At 46.3% G+C, this 25,624-nt stretch overlaps 1 protein-coding gene across 1 annotated transcript; it reads right to left on the reverse strand.

The window, feature by feature from the left end:
- Positions 1 to 1,230: 1,230 nt before the first annotated feature.
- On the reverse strand, positions 1,231 to 25,231 carry smim1 (small integral membrane protein 1). Its single transcript, XM_080215050.1, has 3 exons — positions 24,208 to 25,231; positions 7,071 to 7,207; positions 1,231 to 1,977 (listed from the first exon to the last, which is right to left on the reverse strand). The coding sequence occupies exons 2-3, from the start codon at positions 7,172 to 7,174 to the stop codon at positions 1,851 to 1,853; spliced, it is 231 nt and encodes a 76-aa protein (XP_080071176.1). The 5' UTR covers positions 7,175 to 7,207; positions 24,208 to 25,231; the 3' UTR covers positions 1,231 to 1,850.
- Between the last annotated feature and the right edge of the window lie 393 nt (positions 25,232 to 25,624).

Genomic DNA, 25,624 nt, shown 5'->3' on the forward strand with positions numbered 1-25,624 from the left:
TGTTCAGGAATTATGTAGATATTATATTAACATATATCCACGCACACGATATGTTCCTCGAGAATTGATAATATTTGGTCTGTTGATTTGGGTGAGAGGCTTCACTCTCTGGTGTGTATTGCACATATTTTACCGCTATCGATTAACTTAAACAACCAATTAATGACCTAGTGTGGCACTGAAATTTCCAACAGGCAACATCAGCTGCCAAGACTTCCCATCAAAAGTAAAAAATTGGAAATGTCCCTCCGTATGCACTTACAATCTTACAGTTATATTTCCTTCAGTTAAAATAAATATTGAATCTGTATTATAGCAGCCCATATTGCACTGCATACTGAGCCAAGCGAGGAATGGGGATACTATTCGAAACATAATCATCCTAATGTTTTCTCTCAACTCTCCCCACTCCTGTGCCAGAGATCATTGGGCCAAAGGGCCTCTTTCCCGGGCTGTTTTTGTTCTTTGTTCTAGTGATGTCCCTGTGGGCAGGAAAAGGGTTTTGAATAAATTGTGAATGGATTGGTGTATTGAGAAGTTGGAAATGTATTTGATCAGTAATCAGAATAGTAACTGGACCGGTAATCCAGTGACCCAGGGCAATGCTTTGGGGACCCAGGTTTGAATATCACCATGGCTGGTGGTGAAATTTGAGTTCAATAAAATCTGGAATTAAAACTCAATTAAAAACCCGGCTGGTTCACTAATGTCCTTTTGGGGAGGAATTCTGCCTTCCTTGCCTGATCTGGCCTCTGATCCACAGCAATATGGCTGACCAGAAACACACGGCTCATTGGCTGCCCTTGGAGGATATCACAGGCTGAGTACCCCCTCACCCATTGCACATGCATGATGTGGAGACACCGGCATTGGACTGGGGTGGGCACAGTAAGTAGTCTGACAACACCAGGTTAAATTCCACGAACTTTTGGAATACCGCTCCTCGGAACGCCAGCACTCACCTGATGAAGGAGCGGCGCTCCAAAAGCTTGTGCTGCCAAATAAACCTGTTGGACTTTAACCTGGTGTTGTGAGACTTCTTAAATTGCACATGCAGATATTCCAGCAGGAGGGAGTCATTGGACAGTGACCAGGAGAAGCAACTTTGGAAAACTTCCTTGCCAAATCCCAAGGTCATTGAGAGAGTTTACTGCCAAACTCAGGAATCAAATCTATACCTGGTCTGCTTGCCTCGCATCTGGACAGTGAGAGTGGAAGATAAACAGAAAACCAAATCAATCAAATAGACAACAGCTGTGGAGACAGAAAGAGAATGAACAGTTCTAGTCAAAGAGAGTTTGCCAGTTCTGATGAAGACTCATCATTCTGAAACATTAACTCTGTTTCTCTCTCTATGGAGGTTGCCCAGCTGATTAAGATGCCAGACCTGCTGAGTATTTTCAGCATTTTATGATTTTATTTCAGATTTCCAGCATCTTAATAACAATGGAAGATACATTTGCTCGAATATTTTCTTTAAAGAAGAAACATATAACGAATGTTGGTCTGTGTATGGCTAGTTTTTATATTGTTGTGATTGCAGTAGTGTCACTGGGCTGCTGATATGTTATATCCCTCCTGTGTGCATGTGCCTTCCTCAACAAAATCCCGCAGAACAATCTTCCCTTAAGATAAACAAGCCATGTCAGGATGAATTTTGGAATTGAAGAGTCAAACACTGGCTTACTCCATCCAGCAAGCTACAGGATGGGTGAATTTTAGATTGATCGTTTCATTATATCAAATGGGAAACTGCAAGTCACTCGAGAAGCAACACCTGAGAGAGTTCACAATTTTTAGCAGGTGTGAGAACAGGAATGCGGTAACTTGCAGGTTTCTGGTTTGTGTTTCTACTTGCACTTGTGGACATAATAGCCAGTCGCATAACCAATGATGAAGATGATCCAGAACACAGCAATTCCTCCGAGTACTTTCATCACAATGCCTAACTTCCCACTGCATAATTTATTAAATATCCTGGAAGGAGAAATGGACAAAAACAAATTAAATCAGGTCAGCATTACAAACAACAGCAAGAAGTAGGTGTGTGTACGCAAGGACACAGCTGCAGAGTGCAGTAATGATCAGAGGGGCAATTTTTTAGAATATAAATGCACGGAGGTCTTGCTGCAACTGTACAGGGCACTGGTGAGGCCGCAGCTGGAGTACTGTGTGCAGTTTTGGTCGCTGCACTTGCGCAAGGATATATTGGCCTTGGAGGGAGTGCAGAGGAGGTTCACTAGGCTGATACCGGAGATGAGGGGGTTCGACTATGAAGAGAGGCTGAATAGACTGGGTCTGTACTCGTTGGAGTTTAGAAGGATGAGGGGGGATCTTATAGAGACGTGTAAGATAATGAAGGGGATGGATAGGGTAGAGGTAAAGAGATTCTTCCTGCTCAGAAAGGACAGCAGGACTAGAGGGCACAGCCTCAAGAAAGGGGGGGAGCAGTTTAGATCAGAGTTGAGGAGGAACTTCTTCACTCAAAGGGTGGTGAATCTCTGGAATTCTCTGCCCGTTGAAGTGGTGGAGGCTGCCTCGCTAAATATATTTAAGTCACGGGTAGATAGGTTTTTGACAGACAAGGGAATTAAGGGTTATGGGGAGAGGGCGGGAATGTGGAACTGATCCACTTCAGATCAGCCATGATCTTATTGAATGGCGGGGCAGGCTCAAAGGGCTAGATGGCCTACTCCTGCTCCTATTTCTTATGTTCTTATGTTCACACAGAAGGTGGTGAATGTCTGGAACAAGCTGCCGGAGATCTTTTAAAAAGCATTTAGACAGTTACATGGGTACGATGGGTGTAGAGGGATATGGGCCAAATTGGGATTGGCTTAAGGGTGGCATGGACAAATTGGGCAGAAGGGCCTGTTTCCATGCTGTAAACCTCTGTGACTCTAGGACTCTATGATACTAACCCTTAAAATACTAGCACTGGGGAATCACTGTGAAAAAAAGCTTCCTTTAGCTTAGCTTGGGTACTTTGACATTGAAATCAGCCTAACTGGGTCAGAACGTCAAGGGAGATGCCAGAAATCACTGCTTTCACCCAGTCCCACTGTTTCTCTGTAACTCCCTCTGACCAAACCTGCAGTGGGATCAGAATCTAATATGAAACCCAATAAAAAACAAAAACCATTGGAATTCATGTATTTGTATAGATGATGTTGACATCCGTGTGTCTGATGGGCACTAAGGGCAGGAAATTCCTGGAGTAGATGTGGCAGAAATTGCCTCTGCAACTTTACAGAATCTCGTAGCATCCCTGCAGTGCAGAAGGAGGCCTTTCAGCCCATCAGGTACACACCGATTCTTCACCAGAGCATCCTACCCAGGCTCTATTCCCATTACCTCACGTATTTACCCCGCTAAGCCCTCAACCTACACATCATGGGACACTAAGGGACAATTTAGCATGGCCAAACCATGTAACCTGACTGTGGGAGGAAACTGGAGCACCCAGAGGAAACCCATGCAGACATGGGGAGAGTGGGAAGATTCCACATAGACAGTGACCTGAGGCCGGAATTGAACCCGAGTCCCTGGCGCTGTGTACTAACACTGGCCCACCCTATTGGCCCCATGATGCCTGGTGAGCATTGCCCAGGTCACCAGTGGGCATTGCCCAGATACCTGGCTGGCAGTGTCACAGTGCCAGGGTGGCAGTGTCATGGTGCCAGGGTGACACTGCCAGTGTGGTACAGCCAAAGCCCCGCCTTGTCCCCAGCCTCCCCCGGAGGCGGGGGGGGGGGAGCTTAATGGCCTTCAATTCCACCAGCGAGGCCAACACGATTGTTCCCTGTTCATGGGGAGCAGGTGTTTTCCTCGCTGCCAAGGCCAGAAAAGCAAGCGAGCCTAGACAATTGAGTGCTGGGCTCACTAAGCAAACATAAAGCAGATTAAACTAAATGAATCAGCCTCCCGCCCATTTCTGTGAGAGGCCGATTGCGCTGGAAAGCTGGGGCTTGTAAAATGGCGACAGGCGTGAAGTCGGGCGTGATGCTGATTTCTCCGTTCTCATGCGATTTTACCGGCTCGCTCTGCCCATCGATGGGCGGGACAAACCAGTAAAATTCCACCCACAAACTCTGTTTCTCTCTTGGCTGATGCTGTCTAACGCACTGAGTATTTCCAGCATTTTCTGTTTTTATTCCTCTGTCACTCTTACAGCTCCAGCTGACACTTTGCCCATCAAACTCAGCAACTGAGTGCTGGGGGAGCTCACCTATGGAATGAGCATCGATACCCGGCAATATCCTTACTCAGAACCAGTCTCAAAACTGACAACTGATTGCATCATCACGGACATCTCATTGAAAGGTAGCTTCAGCTGGTCAGCATGATATCACTGATATCCTCTGAGAGTTATGGATACAGTCACCACATAAGAACATAAGAAATAGGAGCAGGAGTAGGCCATTTAGCCCTTCGAGCCTGCCCCGCCATTCAATAAGATCATGGCTGATCTGAAGTGGATCAGTTCCACTTTCCCGCTTTCTCCCCATAACCCTTAATTCCCTTGTCTGTCAAAAACCTATCTACCCGTGACTTAAATATATTCAACGAGGTAGCCTCCACCACTTCAACGGGCAGAGAATTCCAGAGATTCACCACCCTTTGAGTGAAGAAGTTCCTCCTAGACTCCGTTCTAAACTGTTCCCCCCCTTATTTTGAGGCTGTGCCCTCTAGTCCTGCTATCCTTTCTAAGCGGGAAAAATCTCTCTACCTCTACCCTATCCATCCCCTTCATTATCTTATATGTCTCTATAAGATCCCCCCTCATCCTTCTAAACTCCAATGAGTACAGACCCAGTCTATTCAATCTCTCTTCATAAGCTAACCTCCCCCCAATCTCTGGCATCAGCCTGGTGAACATTCTCTGTATTCCCTCCAAGGCCAATATGTCCTTTCGCAAATAAGGGGACGAAAACTGCACACAGTACTCCAGTTGCAGCCAAAAGACAGTACTCGGACCAAGCTAGAGTCCCAGGCTAGTCACACAGACTATGGCAAGATCTGCAAGACATAACAGGCTACAAGATGAAGGCATGTAAAATCGTCAGCTCCAACACACCCTTCCCTCTTGAGCTCAATGCATTCTATGCCTGTTTTGAGGAAGAGGTCAGCAAGAGCATACCCTCCACCCTGGAAACCCTGGATGAACCTATATCTGGGGTCACCATTGCAGATATCAGAGCAGCTTTCTCGAAGACCAACCCCTGGGAAGCAGCTGGCCCAGATGGGAGACCTGGATGTGTACTCAGATCCTGTGCGGATCAGCTGGCAGGGGTATTTGCAAACATCTTCAAACTCTCTTTACAACAATCTGAGGTTCCTATCTGCTTTAAGAAGACGACCATCATTCAGGTACCTAAGAAAAACCAAGCAGCGTGCCTTAATGACTATCGGCCGGTGACTCTGACATCCATCATTATGAAGTGCTTCAAGAGGTTAATCATGGCACGAATCAGTTCCAGCCTCCCGGACTACTTGGATCCACTATGGTTTGCTATCACAACAGGTCCACAGCAGATGCCATCTCCCTGGCCCTGCACTCAGCCCTGGAACACCTAGATAATAAGGATACCTATGTCAGACTCCTATATATTGACTACAGTTCAGCCTTCATCACCATTATTCCCACGAAACTCATCTCCAAACTCAGTGGCCTGGGCCTCAGCTCCTCCCTCTGTGACTGGATCCTGAAGTTCCTAACTCACAGACCACAGTCAGTAAGGATAGGCAACAACACCTCCTCCACGATCATCCTCAACACCAGTGCCCCACAAGGCTGTGTTCTCAGCCCCCTACTACACTCCATATACACCTATGACTGTGTGGCCAAATTCCCCTCCAATTCGATTTCCAAGTTTGCTGATGACACCACCATAGTGGGTCGGATCTCAAACAATGACGAGACAGAGTACAGGAATGAGACAGAGAATCTGGTGAATTGGTGCAGCAACAATAATCTCTCCCTCAAAACCAACAAAACAAAGAAGCTTGACTTCAGGAAACAAAGCAGAGAACATGCCCCTGTCTACATCAACAGTGATGAAGTAGAAAGGGTCGAGAGATTCAAGGTTTTAGGTGTCCAGATCACCAACACCCTGTCCTGGTTCCCCCATGTCGACACTATAGCTAAGAAAGCCCCACCAACGCTTCTACTTTCTCAGAAGACTAAGGAAATTTGGCATGTCAGCAACAACTCTCACCAACTTTTACAGATGCACCATAGAAAGCATTCTTTCTGGTTGTATCGCAGCTTGGTATGGGCTCCTGCTCTGCCCGAGACCGCAAGGAACTACAAAAGGTTGTGAATCTAGCCCAACCCATCATGCAAATCATCCTCCCATCCACTGACACTGTCTGTACTTCCTGCTGCCTTGGCAAAGCAGCCAGCATAATTAAAGACCCCACCACACACTTCGGACATTCTCTCTTGCACCTTGTTCCGTTGGGAAAAAGATACAAAAATCTGAGGTCACGTACCAACCAACTCAAAAACACTTTCTTCCCTGCTGCTGTCAGACTTTTGAATGGACCTACCTCGCATTACGTTGACCTTTCTCTACACCCTAGCTATGACTCTAACACTACATTCTGCACTCTCTCGTTTCTTTCTCTATGAATGGTATGCTTCGTCTGTATAGCACGCAAGAAACAATACTTTTCACTGTGATAGCAATACATGTGACAATAATAAATCAAATCAAATCAAAAGCTTCCACGAGAAAAGAAAATATGGTAAAAATTACAGATTTAAAAGGTGTAAATGATACATCTGACCCATAACCTCTTTATTAATTTAACAATATAAAAATTTGCTTCTGTGAGATTTTATTCAAAACAATGTATATTTTAAAATATAATTTCACCATTACATCATTTCATCTCAGTGGCATTTACTGGTTAAAAATAACAAACTTATATTTGTCCTGAGCTCCTCTATTTAAACTTTCAACTGAGATTTCTGATGAAGGAACAGACATGTCTCTGTCCACAAACTGTTACTTTCTGAATATATAATGGATTATGGGGTAATCTTGCTGGAAGATGTGTTTTACCGTTTACAGCCTGACGCTTCTATTGCAGAGATGCTGATGGTGACCTGATCCTGTGCATTATCATTCCATCGGCTGTACTGTACATCTGTCTCATGAGTGTTCATTTTTCACTTGTTGGTGTTGAAGATTGGCAAGATCTGTTATAACACAAAACTCATGCCGTTAGTGCTCATTCAGGTTGAGAACCAATTATTTTGAAGACAGCAAGCTCTGGTTAGTTGATAATAACAGCAGAATCCAACTTGGGAACAAGCCATGCATCTTCCTCATTCTGCCATTCAGTTGGATCATAAGAACATAATAAGAAATAGGAGCAGGAGTAGGCCATCTAGCCCTTTGAGCCTGCCCCGCCATTCAATAAGATCATGGCTGATCTGTCGTGGCTCAGTTCCACATTCCCGCCCTCTCAGCCTCCACCACTTCAACGGGCAGAGAATTCCAGAGATTCACCACCCTTTGAGTGAAGAAGTTCCTCCTCAACTCCATTCTAAACCGCCCCCCCTTTATCTTGAGGCTGTGCCCCCTAGTCCTACTATCCTTTCTGAGCAGGAAGAGTCTCTCCACCTCTATCCTATCCATCCCATTCATCATCTTATATGTCTCAATGAGATCTCCCCTCATTCTTCTAAACTCTAACGAGTACAAGCCTAGTTTATTCAGCCTCTCCTCATAGCTCAACCCCCTCAACTGTGGTATCAGCCTAGTAAACCTCCTCTGCACACCCTCCAGGGCCAAAATATCCTTGCGTAAGTACGGCGACCAAAACTGCACACAGTACTCCAGCTGCGGCCTCACCAATGCCCTATACAGCCGCAGCAAGACCTCCCTACTTTTATATTCAATCCCCCTCGCTATGAAGGCCAGCATCCCATTTGCCTTCCTGACCACCTGCTGCACCTGCAAGCTGGGTTTTTGCGACTCATGCACAAGGACCCCGAGGTCCCTCTGCACCGTCGCCTGCTGCAGTTTTTCGCCACGTAAGTAATAGTCCTTCCTACCATTATTCCTACCAAAGTGGACCACCTCGCACTTGCCAACATTAAATTCCATTTGCCAGTTCCTGGCCCATTTGCCCAGCCTATCTAGATCCTTCTGTAGACTCTCCACACCCTCCGCACAATTTGCCTTTCCACCAATTTTGGTGTCATCAGCAAATTTCAACACCATACACTCGGTTCCCTCCTCCAGATCACCTATATAAATGGTAAATAGCTGAGGCCCCAGCACCGACCCCTGGGGCACTCCACTAGTCACCAACTGCCAATCCGAATAGCACCCATTGACCCCCACTCTCTGCCTCCTATTTGACAACCAGTCCTCTATCCACACTAACACCCTACCCCCAACTCCATGCCCCTTTACCTTCTGCAATAACCTCTTGTGAGGTACCTTCTCAAATGCCTTCTGAAAATCAAGAAAGACCACATCCACCGGCTCTCCTCTATCCACCGCCCTAGACACATCCTCATAGAACTCCAATAAATTTGTCAGACACGACTTCCCCTTAACGAAACCGTGCTGCGTCTGCTCTATCAAACAATTCCCCTCAAGATGCCTCGCTATTTCCTCCTTGATGACGGATTCTAACATTTTACCTACAACACGGTTTGTTCAGTTGAAGTTTGCGGACTCAGTACACACTGTTTGATCTTCTAACACTGGATTTTTTTTTTACCCACAGATACACCTTATACAAGCTATGGAAGCCACCATTGTACCTGTTCACGATTTATTAAATTGAGTCTCTGGGAAGTCTGTGTTCTGCCTGTTCCTGCTGACAGTGCAGTTTTATACATTCTGCAGGTGGGGCACCCGACACCCTTTAGGAGTCCCTGCCATTAACACCTCCTCAAACAGCAGTGTAAATACAGTTTCCACCATTTGTTAAGCTGCTTTGTAATTTTTCACTGCTGCAGCTAGTTTCTGGGCTGGGCCATATTACACAGTTTACACACGCGCAGTGACGTTTACATGATACCTATACAGAGTTATCACCTTGGCAATACACAAACATCATTCCTCTGTCATGATAGAACTAGTTGTATATTCTGGCTCTCTTTGTGGTTCACAACTTGTCTGGCTTATTTTTCAATTTTATGTGTGAGCAGTTGATTCGTATGGTTGATTCGTATCTTAATTCCATCAGCTGCTTTGATATTATAATCTTTAATACTCATATCTAACAATTTTCCTTGACTAGAGTTTTTTTACAGCTCGAAAGGAGGCCCTCCAGTCCATCGTGCCTGTGCTTTCTATCATGCCGTATCTATTCTAATCCCATTTTCCAGCATTTGGTCCGTATTTCTCATTCTAAGTGTTCATATAAATGCTTCTTCAATGTTGCGAGGGTTCGTGCCTCTATCACCCTTTCAGGCAAGTTCCAGATTCCCACCACTCTCTGGGTTTGAACCCCAAATCCTCTCTTAGACTCTGGCCCCTTACCTTAAATCAATGCTCCCGGTTAGTGATCTCTCTACTACCAAGGGAAAATGTTTCTTCCTATCTCTGACTCTCTTATTTTGTACACCTCAATCAGATCCTGCCTAACAGCCCCAGCCTATCCAGTATCTCTTCGTAGCTGAAACACTCCAGCCCAGGCAACATCCTGGTGAATCTCTCCAGCGCAATCACTTTCTTCCTGTAGTGAGGCGACCAGAACTGCACACAGCACTCTAGCTATGGCCTAACCAGTGTTTTATACAGCTCCATCATAACCTCCCTGCTCTTATATTCTATGTCTAGGTTAAGAAAGGCAAGTATCCCATATGCCTTCTTAACCACCTTATCTGCTTGTCCTGCTGCCTTCAGGGATTTTTGAAAATGCGCCTTGATCCTCCACTTCCTAGCATCGTACCATTCATTGTGTATTTCCTTGCCTTGTTAGTCCATCTAAAATCATCACCTCAAACTTTTCAGGGTTAAATCCCATTTGCTGCTGTCCTGCTTGTCTGACCAGCCAGTCTATATCACCCTGTAACCGAACTCTTTCCTCCTCATTATTTACCACACCACCAATTTCTGTGTAATCTGTGAGTTTACCTGTGATCGTACTGCCACATTCACATCTACACCATTACAAACAACAAGGGACCCAGCACCAATCCCTGCAGAACACAACTGGACACAGGCTTCCAGTCACAAAGACAACCTCCGACCATCATCCTCTGCCTCTTGCCACTAAGCCAATTTTGGATCCAATTTGTCAAAATGCCCTGGAATCCATGGGATCTTGTCAAAAGCCTTACTGAATTCCATACAGACTACGTCAACTGCACTGCGCTCATCTACACACCTAGTCACCTCCTCGAAAAATCCAATCAAACTTGTCAGATATGATCTTCCCCTGACGAAGCCATGCTGACTATCCCCAAGTGGAGACTAACTCTGTCCCACAGAATTCTTTATCATGGATGTAATCCTTGAGCATGAATTTAAAGCTTTTAGTATCTATTCCGTTGCAAGATTTATTTTTACTTTTATAAAACATGTGATTTAAAAACTTAGGCAGAAAATCCGGGGGAGTGATGTATTGACAAAGCTGCTGTCTTTCAGTTAAGCCGCAGTGTCATAGTTTGTTGTAAACAATCCCAGAACACTACAATCAGGATGTGGAGATGCCGGCGATGGACTGGGGTAAACACAGTAAGAAGTTCCACAACACCAGGTTAAAGTCCAACAGGTTTATTTGGTAGCAAAAGCCACTAGCTTTCAGGGTTTGTCCCTTCGTCAGGTGAATGGAGAGTTCTGGCCTCAGACAAAGCATATAAAGCACAGACAGTTTACAGATAAATCGGTAATGGAGAACTCTCCATTCACCTGACAAACCCTGAAAGCATGTGACTTTACTATCAAATAAATTGGTTGGACTTTAACCTAGTGTTGTCAGACTTCTTACTGTCACTACAATCGGAGCAGGGAAACTTTCCAGATGACTGATTGGATAGTATTTATTAACAAACACAACAGATTCGCTGCTTCCTTTTGTTGTTTGTGGGGATTTGTTTTATTCAGATAACCTGCCTGCATTCCGACTGACAGCACTTTAAAAAGTCATTAATTGGTGGTGAAGGACTTTGAAACGTTCTGAAGCTGTACACGGCGGAGTATAAATCACAATTATTCTTTGTTTTCAGAAGCAGCATCAACGCTAGTGGATATTTCCTTCCCTTCTGAGCACCCTCTGTTCACCACAATAACCACTGGCAAGAATGGGTCAAACCTGTGCCCCTACCCTCTGCACTCAGCCCCCACCCTCACCCCCAACCACACCCCCACCCCCCTCACCCTCACCTCACTCACACTCCCACCCTCACCCCCCACCCACACCCCCACCCCCCCTCACCCTCACCCCCAACCCTCACCCCCTACCCACACCCCCACTCCCACCCTCACCCTCACCTCACTCACACTCCCACCCCCACCCACACCCCCACTCACACTCCCACCCTCACCCTCACCCCCAACCCTCACCCCACCCTCACTCCCACCTCACTCACACTCCCACCCCCACCCTCACCCACACCCCCACCCCCACCCTCACCCACACCCCCACCCCCACCCCCACCTCACTCACACTGCCACTCTCACCCCCCCCACCCTCACGCCCAGCATCCCCCCCCCGCCCTCATCTCCACCCTCACCCCCACCTACACTCCCACCCTCACTCCCCACCCTCACCCCAGCATCACCGCACCCACCCCCCCCCCCCCTCCCCGTCCCCTGACTAATCCTTCAAGTGTTTTGCCACTTTCTGATCAAGCCTGGGTTCTGAAACTCGGGAAAAACGTGACAGAGGATTGAAGTCGTGTCAGCAACGTTTTACACATCACTTCTTCACAATCGGCCCCTGTAACTGAGAAAAGAAAGGAGGTGCTTTTTCCTCCCCCAACCTTTTCCTGAGCACACTGACTTGTGCTGAGGTACAAGGAGCTGCTGTGAATGCGACGGAGACAGGATCAATCCTCGCTTACAAAAAATATTGGAGAATTAACTGATGATCCATGGGGAGAAGGTGAGAGCAGCTCTTACAGTGAGCTAGTATGGGCACGTCAGGCTGAATAGCCTCCATCTGTGTTCTGGCTGTTTTATGGACCTTCCAGAAAATTCCTGAAATGTGAGAGGCAGAATTCTCTTTAAGGGAGGGAGAATCCCAGCCAGACCTGGCTCTGCAGAATTTAACCACACTCGTACAGAAATCAGTGGCTGGGAATTGGAAACAGGACCTGAGCTCGAGGAACATTTTGCTCAGTGACCTGGCTGACACCAGCTGACTTAGTTTAGACTCTGGGTTGCTCCATCCATTCAGTCCTGTCCCTGAAGCTTTTATTTGATAACCATTCGCTCTCCACTTGCTGCCAGCATTGGGATTCTGCCAACCAGTCCATGGTGGGTTTGCTGGTGGGCACGGTGAATCTGGTGAGCACCAACAGGATGGAAACCTGCAGGGGGAAAGTCCCCTTGTAATTCTCCCAATGGCAGCTCGCTCTTCCTGCTGGCAGGTGGCCCAAATTCAATTTACATTTATTTATATCTCATGAATGCTCATTAAAACGGCTAACCACCAGAATCCCATCAGGCTGTCCACTCCGGAATCTCGCCAGCGGGAAATCACATTGGCACCAAACCAGATCGCTGAAGGCTGGCATACACAAGCCCGTCCTCAGTTTGCGACAGACTTCAAGATGCACGTGACGCACAAAGCCCATGACGTGTTGGGCACCAGTCTCTGGGGTAGACGAAGGCAATGGGGGAGGGGGTGAGGGGGAGGGGTTGGGGTAGACAAAGGCAATGCGGGGAGGGGGCAATGTGCAAGAGGACAGTGTGAGGAGCGGGGAAGGGCAAACATGAAGGGGCACTGGGGAAGGTGAGATATGCAAGGAGAGGGGTGGGTTAAGGGCAAGGACCCATGATGGCAAGCAGGGGGCCAAGGAGGTGGGGAATGAAGGCAAATGATGGGAAGTCCAAAGGGAAGGAAGCTGGATCCTGCTGAGGCTGAATGGCACATGGACAAGCAGTCTAAAGGCTAGCGCATCTGTTACTGGAAGCCGATACACACAGACTGTATGTTATGAGGCGTGTGAGTGAATGTACACTCTTGGACTGTCCTGAGGGAGGCCCCTGGAGTGTCCGACTGACATTCATCCTTCCTGTGGCTGCCAGAGTGGCTGGGCCTGACCCCTGGGGGAGATGGGGCACGGGAAGGGAGGCCAAGGTGCCTGTTCCCGTGTACGTCCTGATGGTGCACTGCAGAGTGTGTGGCCAATGGAGTGAGTGGCAGATCTGGCGGAACCTGCTGGAGCAAGATCTCCACGGTGAACTTTGTCATGTTGGTATTTTGGAGCCTCGATATCAGACAGAATGTGGAGGGATTTCTCCACCTTGTGCTGCACTCTGACAGTGACTGTCAAAACCCTGCCCAATATCCTGATCCCTGCCATTGGATCTCCACCGGACAGCTGGCAGCCACTGCCACAGGCTCTTCATCTTGTTTATTTATTATGAGTGTCACAAGTAGGCTTACATTAACACTGCAATGAAGTTACTGTGAAAATCCCCTAGTTGTCACACTCCGGTGCCTGTTTGGGTACACTGAGGGAGAATTTAGCACGGTCAATGCGCCCTAACCAACATCTTTCAGACTGTGGGAGGAAACTGGAGCACCTGGAGGAAACCCATGCAGACACGAGGAGAATGTGCAAACTCCACACAGACAGTGACCCAATCTGGGAATCGAACCATGTCCCTGGCACTGTAAGGCAGCAGCACTAACCACTGTGCCAACGTGCTATGAGTGAGCAAGGGGCTGGACTCTAACAGCCCTCCCCGAGTGCCCGAGACCTGGGATATCCACGCTGCTGTAGGGACATGTCAGGGAGGGATTCTCCAGAAAGTGATCCTGTGTGTAACGTTGAACTGTACCCCACCGAGGTGTGTGTCTCTGCGCTGGGGGAGAGTGCGGTGAGCATCGTGACGGTGCTTCATCCTTATCCTCAGACATGCTCTGGGGTTTAGGGACCACTGGGCTGGCTGTCCATGGTCTGCTGGTACCAGCCACAGGTCAGCGATAGTGGATAAGCTGAATCGGTTTCAGGATATATTGTGCTCTGTGTGAATCGCAGGATTGGGTGCAGTGATGGAGCTGAGATCCATACTGGGTTGTTGTGAGACACCAAGCTCTGTATTGCCCAAGGAGTGATCCTGACCCTCGCCAGCGAGCTCTGCTGCAGCCTCCTCGCACTGAGTGAGGGCGATGATCAGCTGCACTGACCTCCCAGAGTGGAGAGACCGTTGTGTTTCACTGAGCCATCCTTAGGGAGGGGGACACATGATGGGCCCACACTCCCTAAGTGAGGACCGTGAGGGCTCTGTCACTGAAAGCTTGTGGCGCTTTCTTGTTGAAGCTGCTAGTCTTTCCCCTCTGTGTTCCTGACATGTGAAGATGGGCGGTCTGGAAAGACAGATAGGAGTGCGCTGGACTGGTGTTTAAATATGGCACTGTGACCTTTGAACCCCATCAGCTGAGAGCATATGGATAAATCAGCTGCTGGCCCTTCAGGGGAGCTGGTAGGGAACCTCCCTGTGCATAAGGTTCCAAACGCTGAATCTGGTGCAGGATCCGACCAGCCTGGCCGGCAAAGCAGATACAATGTGGAGATGCCGGTGTTGGACTGGGGTAAACACAGTAAGAAGTCTGACAACACCAGGTTTAAGTCCAATCAATTTATTTGATAGTAAATTCACAAGCTTTCGAGGTTAACCTCTTCGTCAGGTGACTGGAGAGCTCTGGCCTCAGACAGTACATATAACAGCACAGACAGTACTCCTTCCACTCACATTGTCAGCCACTTTAAGACTTGAATAGCAGGTTAGGTGTAAAGATTCGCATTCTGATTAGTGATCTATAAACTGTGTGTGCTGATGCTCAGTCTGAGGCCAGAACTCTCCATTCACCTGATGAAGGGGGAACCCTCGAAAGCTTGTGAGTTTACTATCAAATAAATCGGCTGGACTTAAACCTGGTGTTGTCAGACTTCTTACTAAGCAGATATGGCCAGAATCATCCAGCATCGCACTGAGAGAATTCCATCCCTTGTTTCACAGCCTTCCCATTGTGAGAAGTCTCACAACACCAGGTTTATTTGAAAGCACGAATTTCGGAGCAGTGTGTTGGACTTTAACCTGGTGTTATGAGACTTCTTGCTGTGCCCACCCCAGTCCAACACCAGCATCTCCACATCAAACCTTTCCATCACCGTTGCAATCTTCATTACTTGTTTGGAATCGTTGTCATTTCTCCTTGCTTTTATCATCAATAAATTATTAAGAAATTAAAATTTTCAAAGAAAATTAAAGAACTATTTTTAAAAATTCTCCATGGGTTTTAATACAGATATTGTGGAGGGTTAGAAATCCAATTTAGGCTGCAGATCCACCCTGGAACCTTGCTGTTCTGTATGATTCCATTCCACTGAGCGCTGAATCAAACCATTAGAACATTGACTCAACAAAGAATCTTAATAATCTGAGTCAGTTGTAGAATGCATGATAAAATGTCCTCATGTATTCTGACCTTGGAGGATTGTACACAGACTCCCTTTGTGCCGATGAAAGTGACAGAATGCCGGCAATATCCGAAAGCCAGTCATTTTTTTTAAGCTGCCAGATATGAATTTGTATTATTATTGATGAATGAGATATTTTACCAGCTGGTGTGGTGAGGGGTGCTGCCCTGGCGCGATGGTCTGTAACTAACTATCATTTTGCATACATATCTTTCTCCATCCTCCCAGAGACGTGATGGCCTCGTGGCCTAGACTATTGATCAAAAAACTCAGCTAATGTTCTGGAGACTTGGGATTCGAATCCTGCCACAGCAGGTGCTAGAGTTTGAATTCAATAAAAAAATCTGGAATTAAGAATCTACTGATGGCCATGAAGCCATGGTTGGAAAAACCCAGCTGGGTTGATGGGTTTTTGATAAGAGAGGGGATTAAGGGTTATGGGGAGAGGGCGGGAATGTGGAACTGAGCCACGACAGATCAGCCATGATCTTATTGAATGGCGGGGCAGGCTCGAAGGGCCAGATGGCCTACTCCTGCTCCTATTTCTTATGTTCTTATGTTCACTAATGTGCTTTAGGGAAGGAAATCTGCTGTGCTTATCCGGTCTGGCCTACATGTGACTCCAGGGCCACGGCAATGGGGTTAACTCTTAACTTCCCTCTGAACAAGGACAACTAGGGATGGGCAATAATGCCAGCGGTGTCCATTTCCCACAAATGCATATTTTAAAAAACCTTGACCCAACCAACCCAGCGCAAATAGCCCCACCTGAAAATGAGCAAGATCTGAAATTTGGCGTGGGCTCGGTCCTGAGGTCAATAGTTTCATTGTAAACATAGCCTGATTAAGTCATACTGCATTCTTACAACACTGGAATCGAAATTAATTCAAATTGGATGCAATTTTGTGACACAGTTAAATTGTAATGATCTAAGTTCCATGACAAGTAGCAATAAAAAGCCATGTACTCATTGTAAGGTTCAATATTTAACGGCACTATTTGCACAATCAGAGAATATGTTAGAATAATCAATGTTTGTTCATGTATCTTTGTCCAACTCTATCAGGCTGGCGAATAGGAGTATTCGCACTCTGGTATCTTTTGTATTGAGATGCTTTCTCATTTAGTGCCAATAGTCAGATCAGATGGAAAATTCTTGAATACGATACACAGAAAAACAAAATGAAACATGTGTTGATAAAGGAATTGATTTTTGCTGACATTGCAATTATTGTTCTACAGTTGAGAACTGGAGATTAAATTGCTTTGCAACAATTTTACATTTGCCTGAGATTAATTTTGTCTCGCCGTCCAAACTAAAGAAGGAAATGGTCACGGCTTGAGGACTACAGCAGAAACTTTAATTGTTTACCCTCACACTGGAAGTTGGAACAGATTTTGTTACCTAGGCTTAACTGAATTGGATAATTTATCATTGGAGGACAAGCTTAACTAGTTCAGTGGAATGGTAACAAGTACATTCGGTCAATTGATTTACTAATTGGAATAACATAGGATTGAACATCATACTAATAAGCAAATATGAACACACTGTTATATTGGAGCGAAACCTGGATCACCAACAACAGTCGCTGCATTTTCTACATTACAACAATGACTACACTTTAACAGGACTTCATTGGCTGTGAAATGCTTCGGGCTGTCCTGAGGCTACGAGAGGTGCTATACAAATGCAAGCCCTTTCTTTTCTCAATGACAAAACATTAAACTGATTGCACACCAGCTGCATTCTAAACATCAAGTAAAATGTTAAAGATCCTGATGTTGAAGAACTGGAGGAAACTAATTACAAGACTAATGACTTATCGCAAAGATACCTTGGTCATCTACGTTAGTTGGAAAATAGTCAAATTCCAAAGGTTCTCTTGTGTGAAGAGTTGCAGATGCTTCAAGGCCACGGAGCTGATCTAGATTCAGGTTCTAAATCATTCGCAAGCACAGTTGAAAAACCTTCACATTGATGCCACAAATTAACAACTCTTGGAGGGCTGCATTGTACCAGGCAGTTAAAGGAGATGGATAGATATGTTCAAGACAGAGATAGATAGGTTCTTGATTAATAAGGGGATCAGGGGTTATGGGAAAAAGACTGGAGAATGAGGCTGAGAAAAAAATCAGCCATGATAGAATGGTGAAGCAGACTCGATGGGCCGAGTGGCCTAATTCTGCTTCAATGTCCTATGGTTTTATGGAAATGAAGAGAGGTATCCATGAGTGAGGGCTGAAAATGAAGCAAAGGGAAAAGTACATCAAATCCCCAGAGCGAGTACTGTGCAGACCCAGAGTCCATGACCTCCTGCCCTTAGGTCTCACTCCAGGATTATCACTCCTGATGCCGATTATTTGAACAGCTTTAGTGCTTACACCATTTAGTGCTTACCCCTTCCAGATAGGGGGTTTCGGAAGAGCAGGGGAACTCTCTTAGACAATAGCCAACCTCCCTCAACCAACACCAATGGAAAGAGATAATCTGGTCATTTATCCATTCACACTTTTCCTACATTACAATGTGAACATCAGCCATTGTGTTTGCAGTTTAGAAATAATTCATTAATTGTGAGGCACTTTAGAATTATCTGAGGATGTAAAAGGTGATCTATAAATTCAACAAGACTGCCTTTCTTTGATATTAGCTGCTGAGAGTCTCTGTCAGAATTTCTCTCCAGCCTGTTTAGCAGCAGTCCATTACAACATTAGACTCGATTTTAAGTTTAGGTTATTGGGAACATTCCCCCGAGCACCAAAGCTCATCCACACCGAAACCTACCGATTGATTTTTGATTTAATTTATTATTGCCACATGTATTATTATGTGAAAAGTATTGTTTCTTGTGCACTATACAGACAAAGCATACTGTTCATAGAGAATGAAAGGAGAGGGTGCAGAAGGTAGTGCTATAGTCATAGCCGGCATGTGGAGAAAGATCAACTTAGTCTGTTCCTGAATGATGGAAATACGGTCATTCTCATGGTCAAAGTGAACTATCTGACCCTGTAAAATCGTCTGTCTCAATCTGCTATTGGAAGCAATAAAGCTCACTGACTCTCCACAAAGATCCTAACTCCCTTCATAGGAACAAAGACAAATCACAGATTGTTACAGCACAGGAGACGCCTCTCATGTTTGCCAAAACAGCAGCTATTTACTCCTCCGCATCCCTAAAGGGATTATTAATGCTCCAATGTTAAGATCTCTCGGCACCTTCTGTAACCTTTTCAATGGCATGAGGCCTCACAATGGGCAAGAATTAGGTTGAGGCCGGATAATGAAGTCCTGGGCAGAATTCTCAGCGAATTCCAGCACGTCTTTCAGATTTGCCTCTTGTGGAAGCTGAGCTCAGGAAGTGCCTGCTTTATTCCCCATTCGAACAGGAGGCAGCACTTTGTCAGGGAGGGAACCCCCCCCCCTCCCCCATCCCCGCCCCCAGCCACCCCTCCATCCCAGTGGTGCTGGTTTCCGTCCCAAATTGCAACCCCCATGGAGGTCTTTGCCTGCTCTCTGTCTGGCTGAGAGTTTACCTGTCCAGTAACAGACGGTCTGCACCATCCCTCATACCTGGAAGGAATCACATTGACCTGTGAATTTGACCGTCCCACATCAAGATCATTGCTTGGATATTAGAGACTGGAATTGGGGGGTGGGGGGGGGGAAACGGGAAGGAGGGACGGGAGGGGTGGAGAAATCTCAAAGAGTTTAAGTGATTGAACATTCTCACTCAGCAAATAGGGGAATCTGTTGATCGCTCGTTACTGGCTGTTACGTTCCATACAGTGTGTGTAATCTGGCTAATTCTAATTTATTCCCTTCTCTCTATCATTTAGCACTTTATTATTTGGTAACTAAACGCAGCTCATGTGTTGGTTTCCACTGTTATTTGTCACAGGGTTTGTGCTGTTGGTGGGTCACTGATTCTCAAGGGTTAATGATGTTGGCTTAGAATGGGAGTTACATCATTAAATATATTGAGAGTAAGTTGTACAGATCAGGCTGTGCTGGAACAAAGTGTTTGCTGCTAAATCAGGTTGGAATGTCCTGCTGGGTGCTGTGTGTGTGCGTGTGTCTGGATGCAGTAGATTTTTATTTCTCAACCTGTATATCAGCACAGCGGCACTGTGGTTAGTACTGCTGCCTCACAGCGCCAAGGACCCGGGTTTGCTTCCCGGCTTGGGTCACTGTCTGTGTGGAGTTTGCACATTCTCCCCATGTCTGCGTGGGTTTCTTCTGAGTGCTCTGGTTAGGTGCATTGATCTGAACAGGCACTGGAGTGTGGTGACTGGGAGAATTTCATTGCAGTGTTACTGTATGCCTTACTTGTGACATAAGAACATAAGAAATAGGAGCAGGAGTAGGCCATCTAGCCCTTCGAGCCTGCCCCGCCATTCAATAAGGTCATGGCTGATCTGAAGTGGATCAGTTCCACTTTCCTGCTTTCTCCCCATAACCCTTAATTCCCCTGTCTATCAGAAACCTATCTACCTGTGACTTAAATATATTTAGCGAGGCAGCCTCCACCACTTCAATGGGCAGAGAATTCCAGAGATTCACCACCCTCTGAGTGAAGACGTTCCTCCTCAACTCTGATCTAAACTGCGCCCCCCTTAGCTTGAGGCTGTGCCCTCTAGTCCTGCTGTCCTTTCTAAGCGGGAAGAATCTCTCTACCTCTACCCTATCCATCCCCTTCATTATCTTACACGTCTCTATAAGATCCCCCCTCATCCTTCTAAACTCCTACGAGTACAGACCCAGTCTATTCAGTCTCTCTTCATAGTCCAACCCCCTCATCTCCAGTATCAGCCTAGTAAACCTCCTCTGCACTCCCTCCAAGGCCAAAATATCCTTTGCGCAAGTGTGGCGACCAAAACTGCACACAGTACTCCAGCTGCGGCCTCACCAGTGCCCTGTACAGTTGCAGCAAGACCTCCCTGCTTTTATATTCTATCCCCCTCGCTATAAAGGCCAACATTCCATTCGCCTTCTTGACCACCTGCTGCATCTGTAGGCTGGGTTTTTGCGACTCATGCACAAGGACCCCCAGGTCCCTCTGCACTGTAGCGTGCTGCAACTTTTCGCTTTATTAATAAGGCAAAAAGCTGCAGCATGTGACTAATAAGTAAACTTTAAAACTTCAATGTATGTGTGTGTGACTGGGGGGGTTATGTGCATGGCCACGAGCAATTTCTCCAATGAATGAGCCACATAGAGTGGGAGGCTGAGAATAATTCAGAGGCAAAATTCTGTGGATGCTGAAGATCTGAAATAAAAACAGCCAGTGTTGGAAAGACTCAGAGGGTCAGGCAGCATCTGTGGAGAGAGAAACAAGAACAAATGTTTCAGCTCAATGGCCTTTTATCAGACTGAGAATTACTCATGAACTCACCATCCACATGAGAATTACTAATAATGGCAGCAAGATATCAAAAACCCAGCCTACAGGTGCAGCAGGTGGTCAGGAAGGCGAATGGGATGCTGGCCTTCATCGCGAGGGGGATTGAATATAAAAGTAGGGAGGTCTTGCTGCGGCTGTATAGGGCATTGGTGAGGCCGCAGCTGGACTACTGTGTGCAGTTTTGGGCGCTGTACTTACGCAAGGATATTTTGGCCTTGGAGGGAGTGCAGAGGAGGTTCACTAGGCTGATGCCGGAGTCGAGGGGGTTGAACTATGAGGAGAGGCTGAATAAATTAGACTTGTACTCGTTAGAGTTTAGAAGAATGAGGGGAGATCTCATTGAGACGTATAAGATGATGAATGGGATGGATAGGATAGAGGTGGAGAGGCTCTTCCCGCTCAGAAAGGACAGTAGGACTAGGGGGCACAGCCTCAAGATAAAGGGGGGGGGCGGTTTAGAACGGAGTTGAGGAGGAACTTCTTCACTCAAAGGGTGGAGAATCTCTGGAATTCTCTGCCCGTTGAAGTGGTGGAGGCTGCCTCTCTAAATATTTTTAAGACACGGGTTGATAGGTTTTTGATAGGCAAGGGGATTAAGGGTTATGGGGAGAGGGCGGGAATGTGGAACTGAGCCACGACAGATCAGCCATGATCTTATTGAATGGCGGGGCAGGCTCGAAGGGCTAGATGGCCTACTCCTGCTCCTATTTCTTATGTTCTTATGTTCTTAAAACAGGTTCAACTGGGACAACGAGAGAATTGTTCCACTGGTCTGAATAAAAAATACACTGGCCATAAAACAATGGAGTTCCAGGTTCAAATCCCACTTCATAACACAGCCAAACTGGTCAATTATTAACTTATATATCCTTCCAACATGCACCAATGGCAGGTGGTAACAGTGGGAGAGATTTTTCCCAGAAGCTTTTTCCCAGGGTAGAACAGTCAGTTACTAGGGGGCACGGGTTTATGGTGCGAGTCGCAAGGTTTAAAGGAGATGTACAAGGCAAGTTTTTACAGATGGTGCTGGGTGCCAGTAACACGCTGCCAGGAAAGGTAGTGGAAGCAAATACAATAGTGACTTTTAAGAGACAACTTGACAAATATATAAATAGGATGGGAATAGAGGGAATAGGATGGGAATAGAGGGATATGGCACCTGGAAGGGTGGAGGACTTTAGTTCAGTTGGGCAGCATGGTCAATACAGGCTTGGAGGGCTGAAGGGCCTGTTCCTGTGCTGTTATTATCTTTGTTCTTTATTCTTTTCATTCCAGATTTTTTCAGATTCCACCATCTGCCGTGGTGGAATTTCAACCCTGGGTCTCCAGACCCTGGTTCCTGGGATTATTAGTCCAGTGAGAATACCACTACATCACCACCTCTCCTACTGTTACCTCCAGACAGACTGCAGTCGGGTCAGAGTTTCAGATTGAAAGCCTGTGTGTCTCCACTTGCCGTGGAGTTTAATCTTTTTCCAACAGGATTCTGGACTGGAAGTCAACCTAATTGACAAGATTGGCTTCTAATCGGATGAAGAGAGGAGCATTCTGGACCAGAGGTCGGGGGTGGGCATGGGGGGGTGGTTGTAGTTTGGAGAGTATCCAATTATCCAATTTGACCATAGAAACGTAGGAGCAGGAGGAGGCCATTTGGCCCTTCGAGCCTGCTCCACCATTTATCACCATCATGGCTGATCGTCCAACTCGATACGGGTCCTGCTTTCTCCCCATAACCTTTGATCCCATTGGCCCAAGTGCTATATCTTGAATGCATTCAATTTTTGGCATCAACTACTTCCTGTGGTAATGAATTCCACAGGCTCACCACTCTCTAAGTGAAGAAATGTCTCCTCATCTCCATCCTAAATGGTCTACCCTGAATCCTCAGACTGTGACCCTGGGTTCTGGTCTCCCCCACCATCGGGAACATCCTCCCTGCATCTACCCTGTCGAGTCCTGTTAGAATTTTATAAGTCTCTATGAGACCTGGAGGGTAATCTTTGTATTTAAGAGTTGGGGAAGGAGTCTGATAGAGTTCATTTATACAGCATCATACACAATCAGAATGTTTTACAGGAAATGAAATACTTTCCAACTCGCTGAAAATGTCAGAAACTCCAACTGATTGCATATCCCAAACACCAGCAACACCAAAGACAAAGAAAAGCAGCAAACTGGATCACTGGATAAGTTAGGAAGTGACTTGAGGATGGCAATGTCACTGAGCAGGGAGTACGAGGGAGAACAGCTTGGTCTGGCTCCTGTTCTGCCCAAAGACCGCAAGGAACTACAAAGATCGTAAATGTCTGCCAGTCCATCATGCAAACCAGCTTCCCATCCATTGACTCTGTCTACACTTCCCAATGCCTCGGCAAAGCAGCCAGGATAATTAAGGACCGCAGGCACCCCGGACATTCTCTCTTTCACCTTCTTCCTTCGGGAAAAAGATACAAAAGTCTGAGATTACGCACCAACCGACTCAAGAACAGCTTCTTCCCTGCTGCTGTCAGACTTTTGAATGGACCTACCTCACACTAAGTTGATCTTTCTCTACACCCTAGCTATGACTGTAACACTACATTTTGCACTCTCTAATTTCCTTCTCTATGAACGGTATGCTTTGTCTGTATAGCGTGCCAGAAACAATACTTTTCATGATATGTTAACACATGTGACAATAATAAATCAAATCAAAATCAAAACAAACAATTCCTCAATAAGACCGAAAGGAAGCTTTACTTTATTGTAAAGAATGAAGTTTTCCATTGAACAGTGGGATAGCGTCAAACTCTGAGAACTCATAAAACCGATTGCGATTACTTTAAGTTTATTGCATTATTCTGTGTAGCTTCACAGTTTGTTTGTAATGTCGGTGAACAGAAATATTAACAGCAGCACTGATGGTTTTCAAGTGGTTTAACATCCAGTAAATAACTACACCATCCCCCATATTAAAGTGATAGAATTGATGAAAGAAATGCAGATCACAAAGTGAAATCTATGTCCGAGAATAAAATAATTTTATCTCAAGTTCTTTCTCTATGAATGATTAAGGTCTGTGTTTCTATTCCAACCGTGAACCCTTAATAGTGTCTAAATGACCAAACTTAAGAACAAAATCAAGCCTTAAACTGTCAGGTGATTGAAGAGTGAGGAGGTTAACTTACTCAATGCAATATTTGATAAATTCACAGCAAATGAAACTCTTCTCCGTGTCGGAAGGTTTGAAAGCTGCAAGGTCAGATTTGTCCAACGCTGACAATGCTTATCACTGACAAAACCTCAAAAACTCTGACAGGTTTGCCAAGAGTCAGAAAAGTCCCAGATCAGTCGCTTCCAAATGGTTGTGCGATGAAATCTTGGAGGAGTTTACAGATTGTGGAGTTGCCTGGCTGCGAACTCTGTCATGTGGGACAGAAAGACACAACCCAGCTACTTTACAGCATCATCTGAAACATTCCCCTCCCTGAGAGCAGCAGCAAGAATTCAAATCTTCAGCCTCAAAGCTGCTGCGTAAACGGAGCTGGAAAGCAAGTCAAAGTGCAGCTGCAGACTTTCTGCTCAGGCTAGCTTATTTGTTGCAATGCATTGCAAAATCCAGTAAACCTACGCCTTTAGGGTCAATGTGTTCAACCTTGTCCCTTCCAGGCCACTTATTAACTTTAAAACCATTCAGTGCATCTTTCTACCATCCCCCACCCCTGGGTTGGCAATTGTGCTGATAACCCAGGAGAAAACAGCAAATCAGGACAGTGGTGTGTGAGTCAACAGATGCTCAAAGTGAGGGGATCAGGAAGAGTTGTGACTGCTAGAATATGGAGTACAGGCTGCCTCGCTTTTCTCCTCTCCCTCTCCCTCCTCAGGGGAGCCTGGACCCTGGGCAACAGGGCCAGGTGCCCATAGCCAGCTTGTGGAGGATGCAGCAGATCCCAAACCAATGTCCCATTCCAGTGAGTCCTGCAAGGGTCCCCAGCATTATCCAGGCAACTGAACCATTGCATTAGGACCCCCAGGGTCTAATTTCTGATGTATTTTGTGTGTAGCAGAGCTGTTATTGTGCACACGCTGACCATGTACACCAGGAGAGCCTTTGGCACCTGACGGTCAGTTTGATTTTTGAGGGATGGTGAGGGGGGCGCGGGTGGGGAGTGAACGGTAAGTATTGTGACTGCTACGAGGCAAGTGGGCATTTCCCAGTACAACACACTGAGTATAACTGCACCCTCACTGCACATTCAGTGAGAAATGACCTTCCCCGCTCCAGATTGCTGTGCTGGCAAAGTCCGTAGCTGATGGCTCCCTCCACCATGGGAGGCTATCCAGAGTACGCCATGTGAACACTCCGCTTGTTCTGAAAGGGCACAGCAAGATCCCAGTGGACTGGGAGATATGTCATCTGCTCCACCTTGGAAGGATCCTGATCCAAGGAAATTCAAGGTCACTGCCATCTTCAGATCCACTGGCAGTGCCATCCTGACCCTGCTCTGTGGCTGCTGGCTGGCAGAGTTCTGTGAGTACATCCCCTGTGAACAGCAGATGGCCCACACCCTCCTCCTGTTGTGGTGATAAGAGAGACGCTGAGGT

This window comes from Carcharhinus amblyrhynchos, chromosome 30 (genome assembly GCF_965287045.1).
Source record: "Carcharhinus amblyrhynchos chromosome 30, sCarAmb.v2.hapA, whole genome shotgun sequence".
Lineage (NCBI taxonomy): Eukaryota > Metazoa > Chordata > Chondrichthyes > Carcharhiniformes > Carcharhinidae > Carcharhinus > Carcharhinus amblyrhynchos.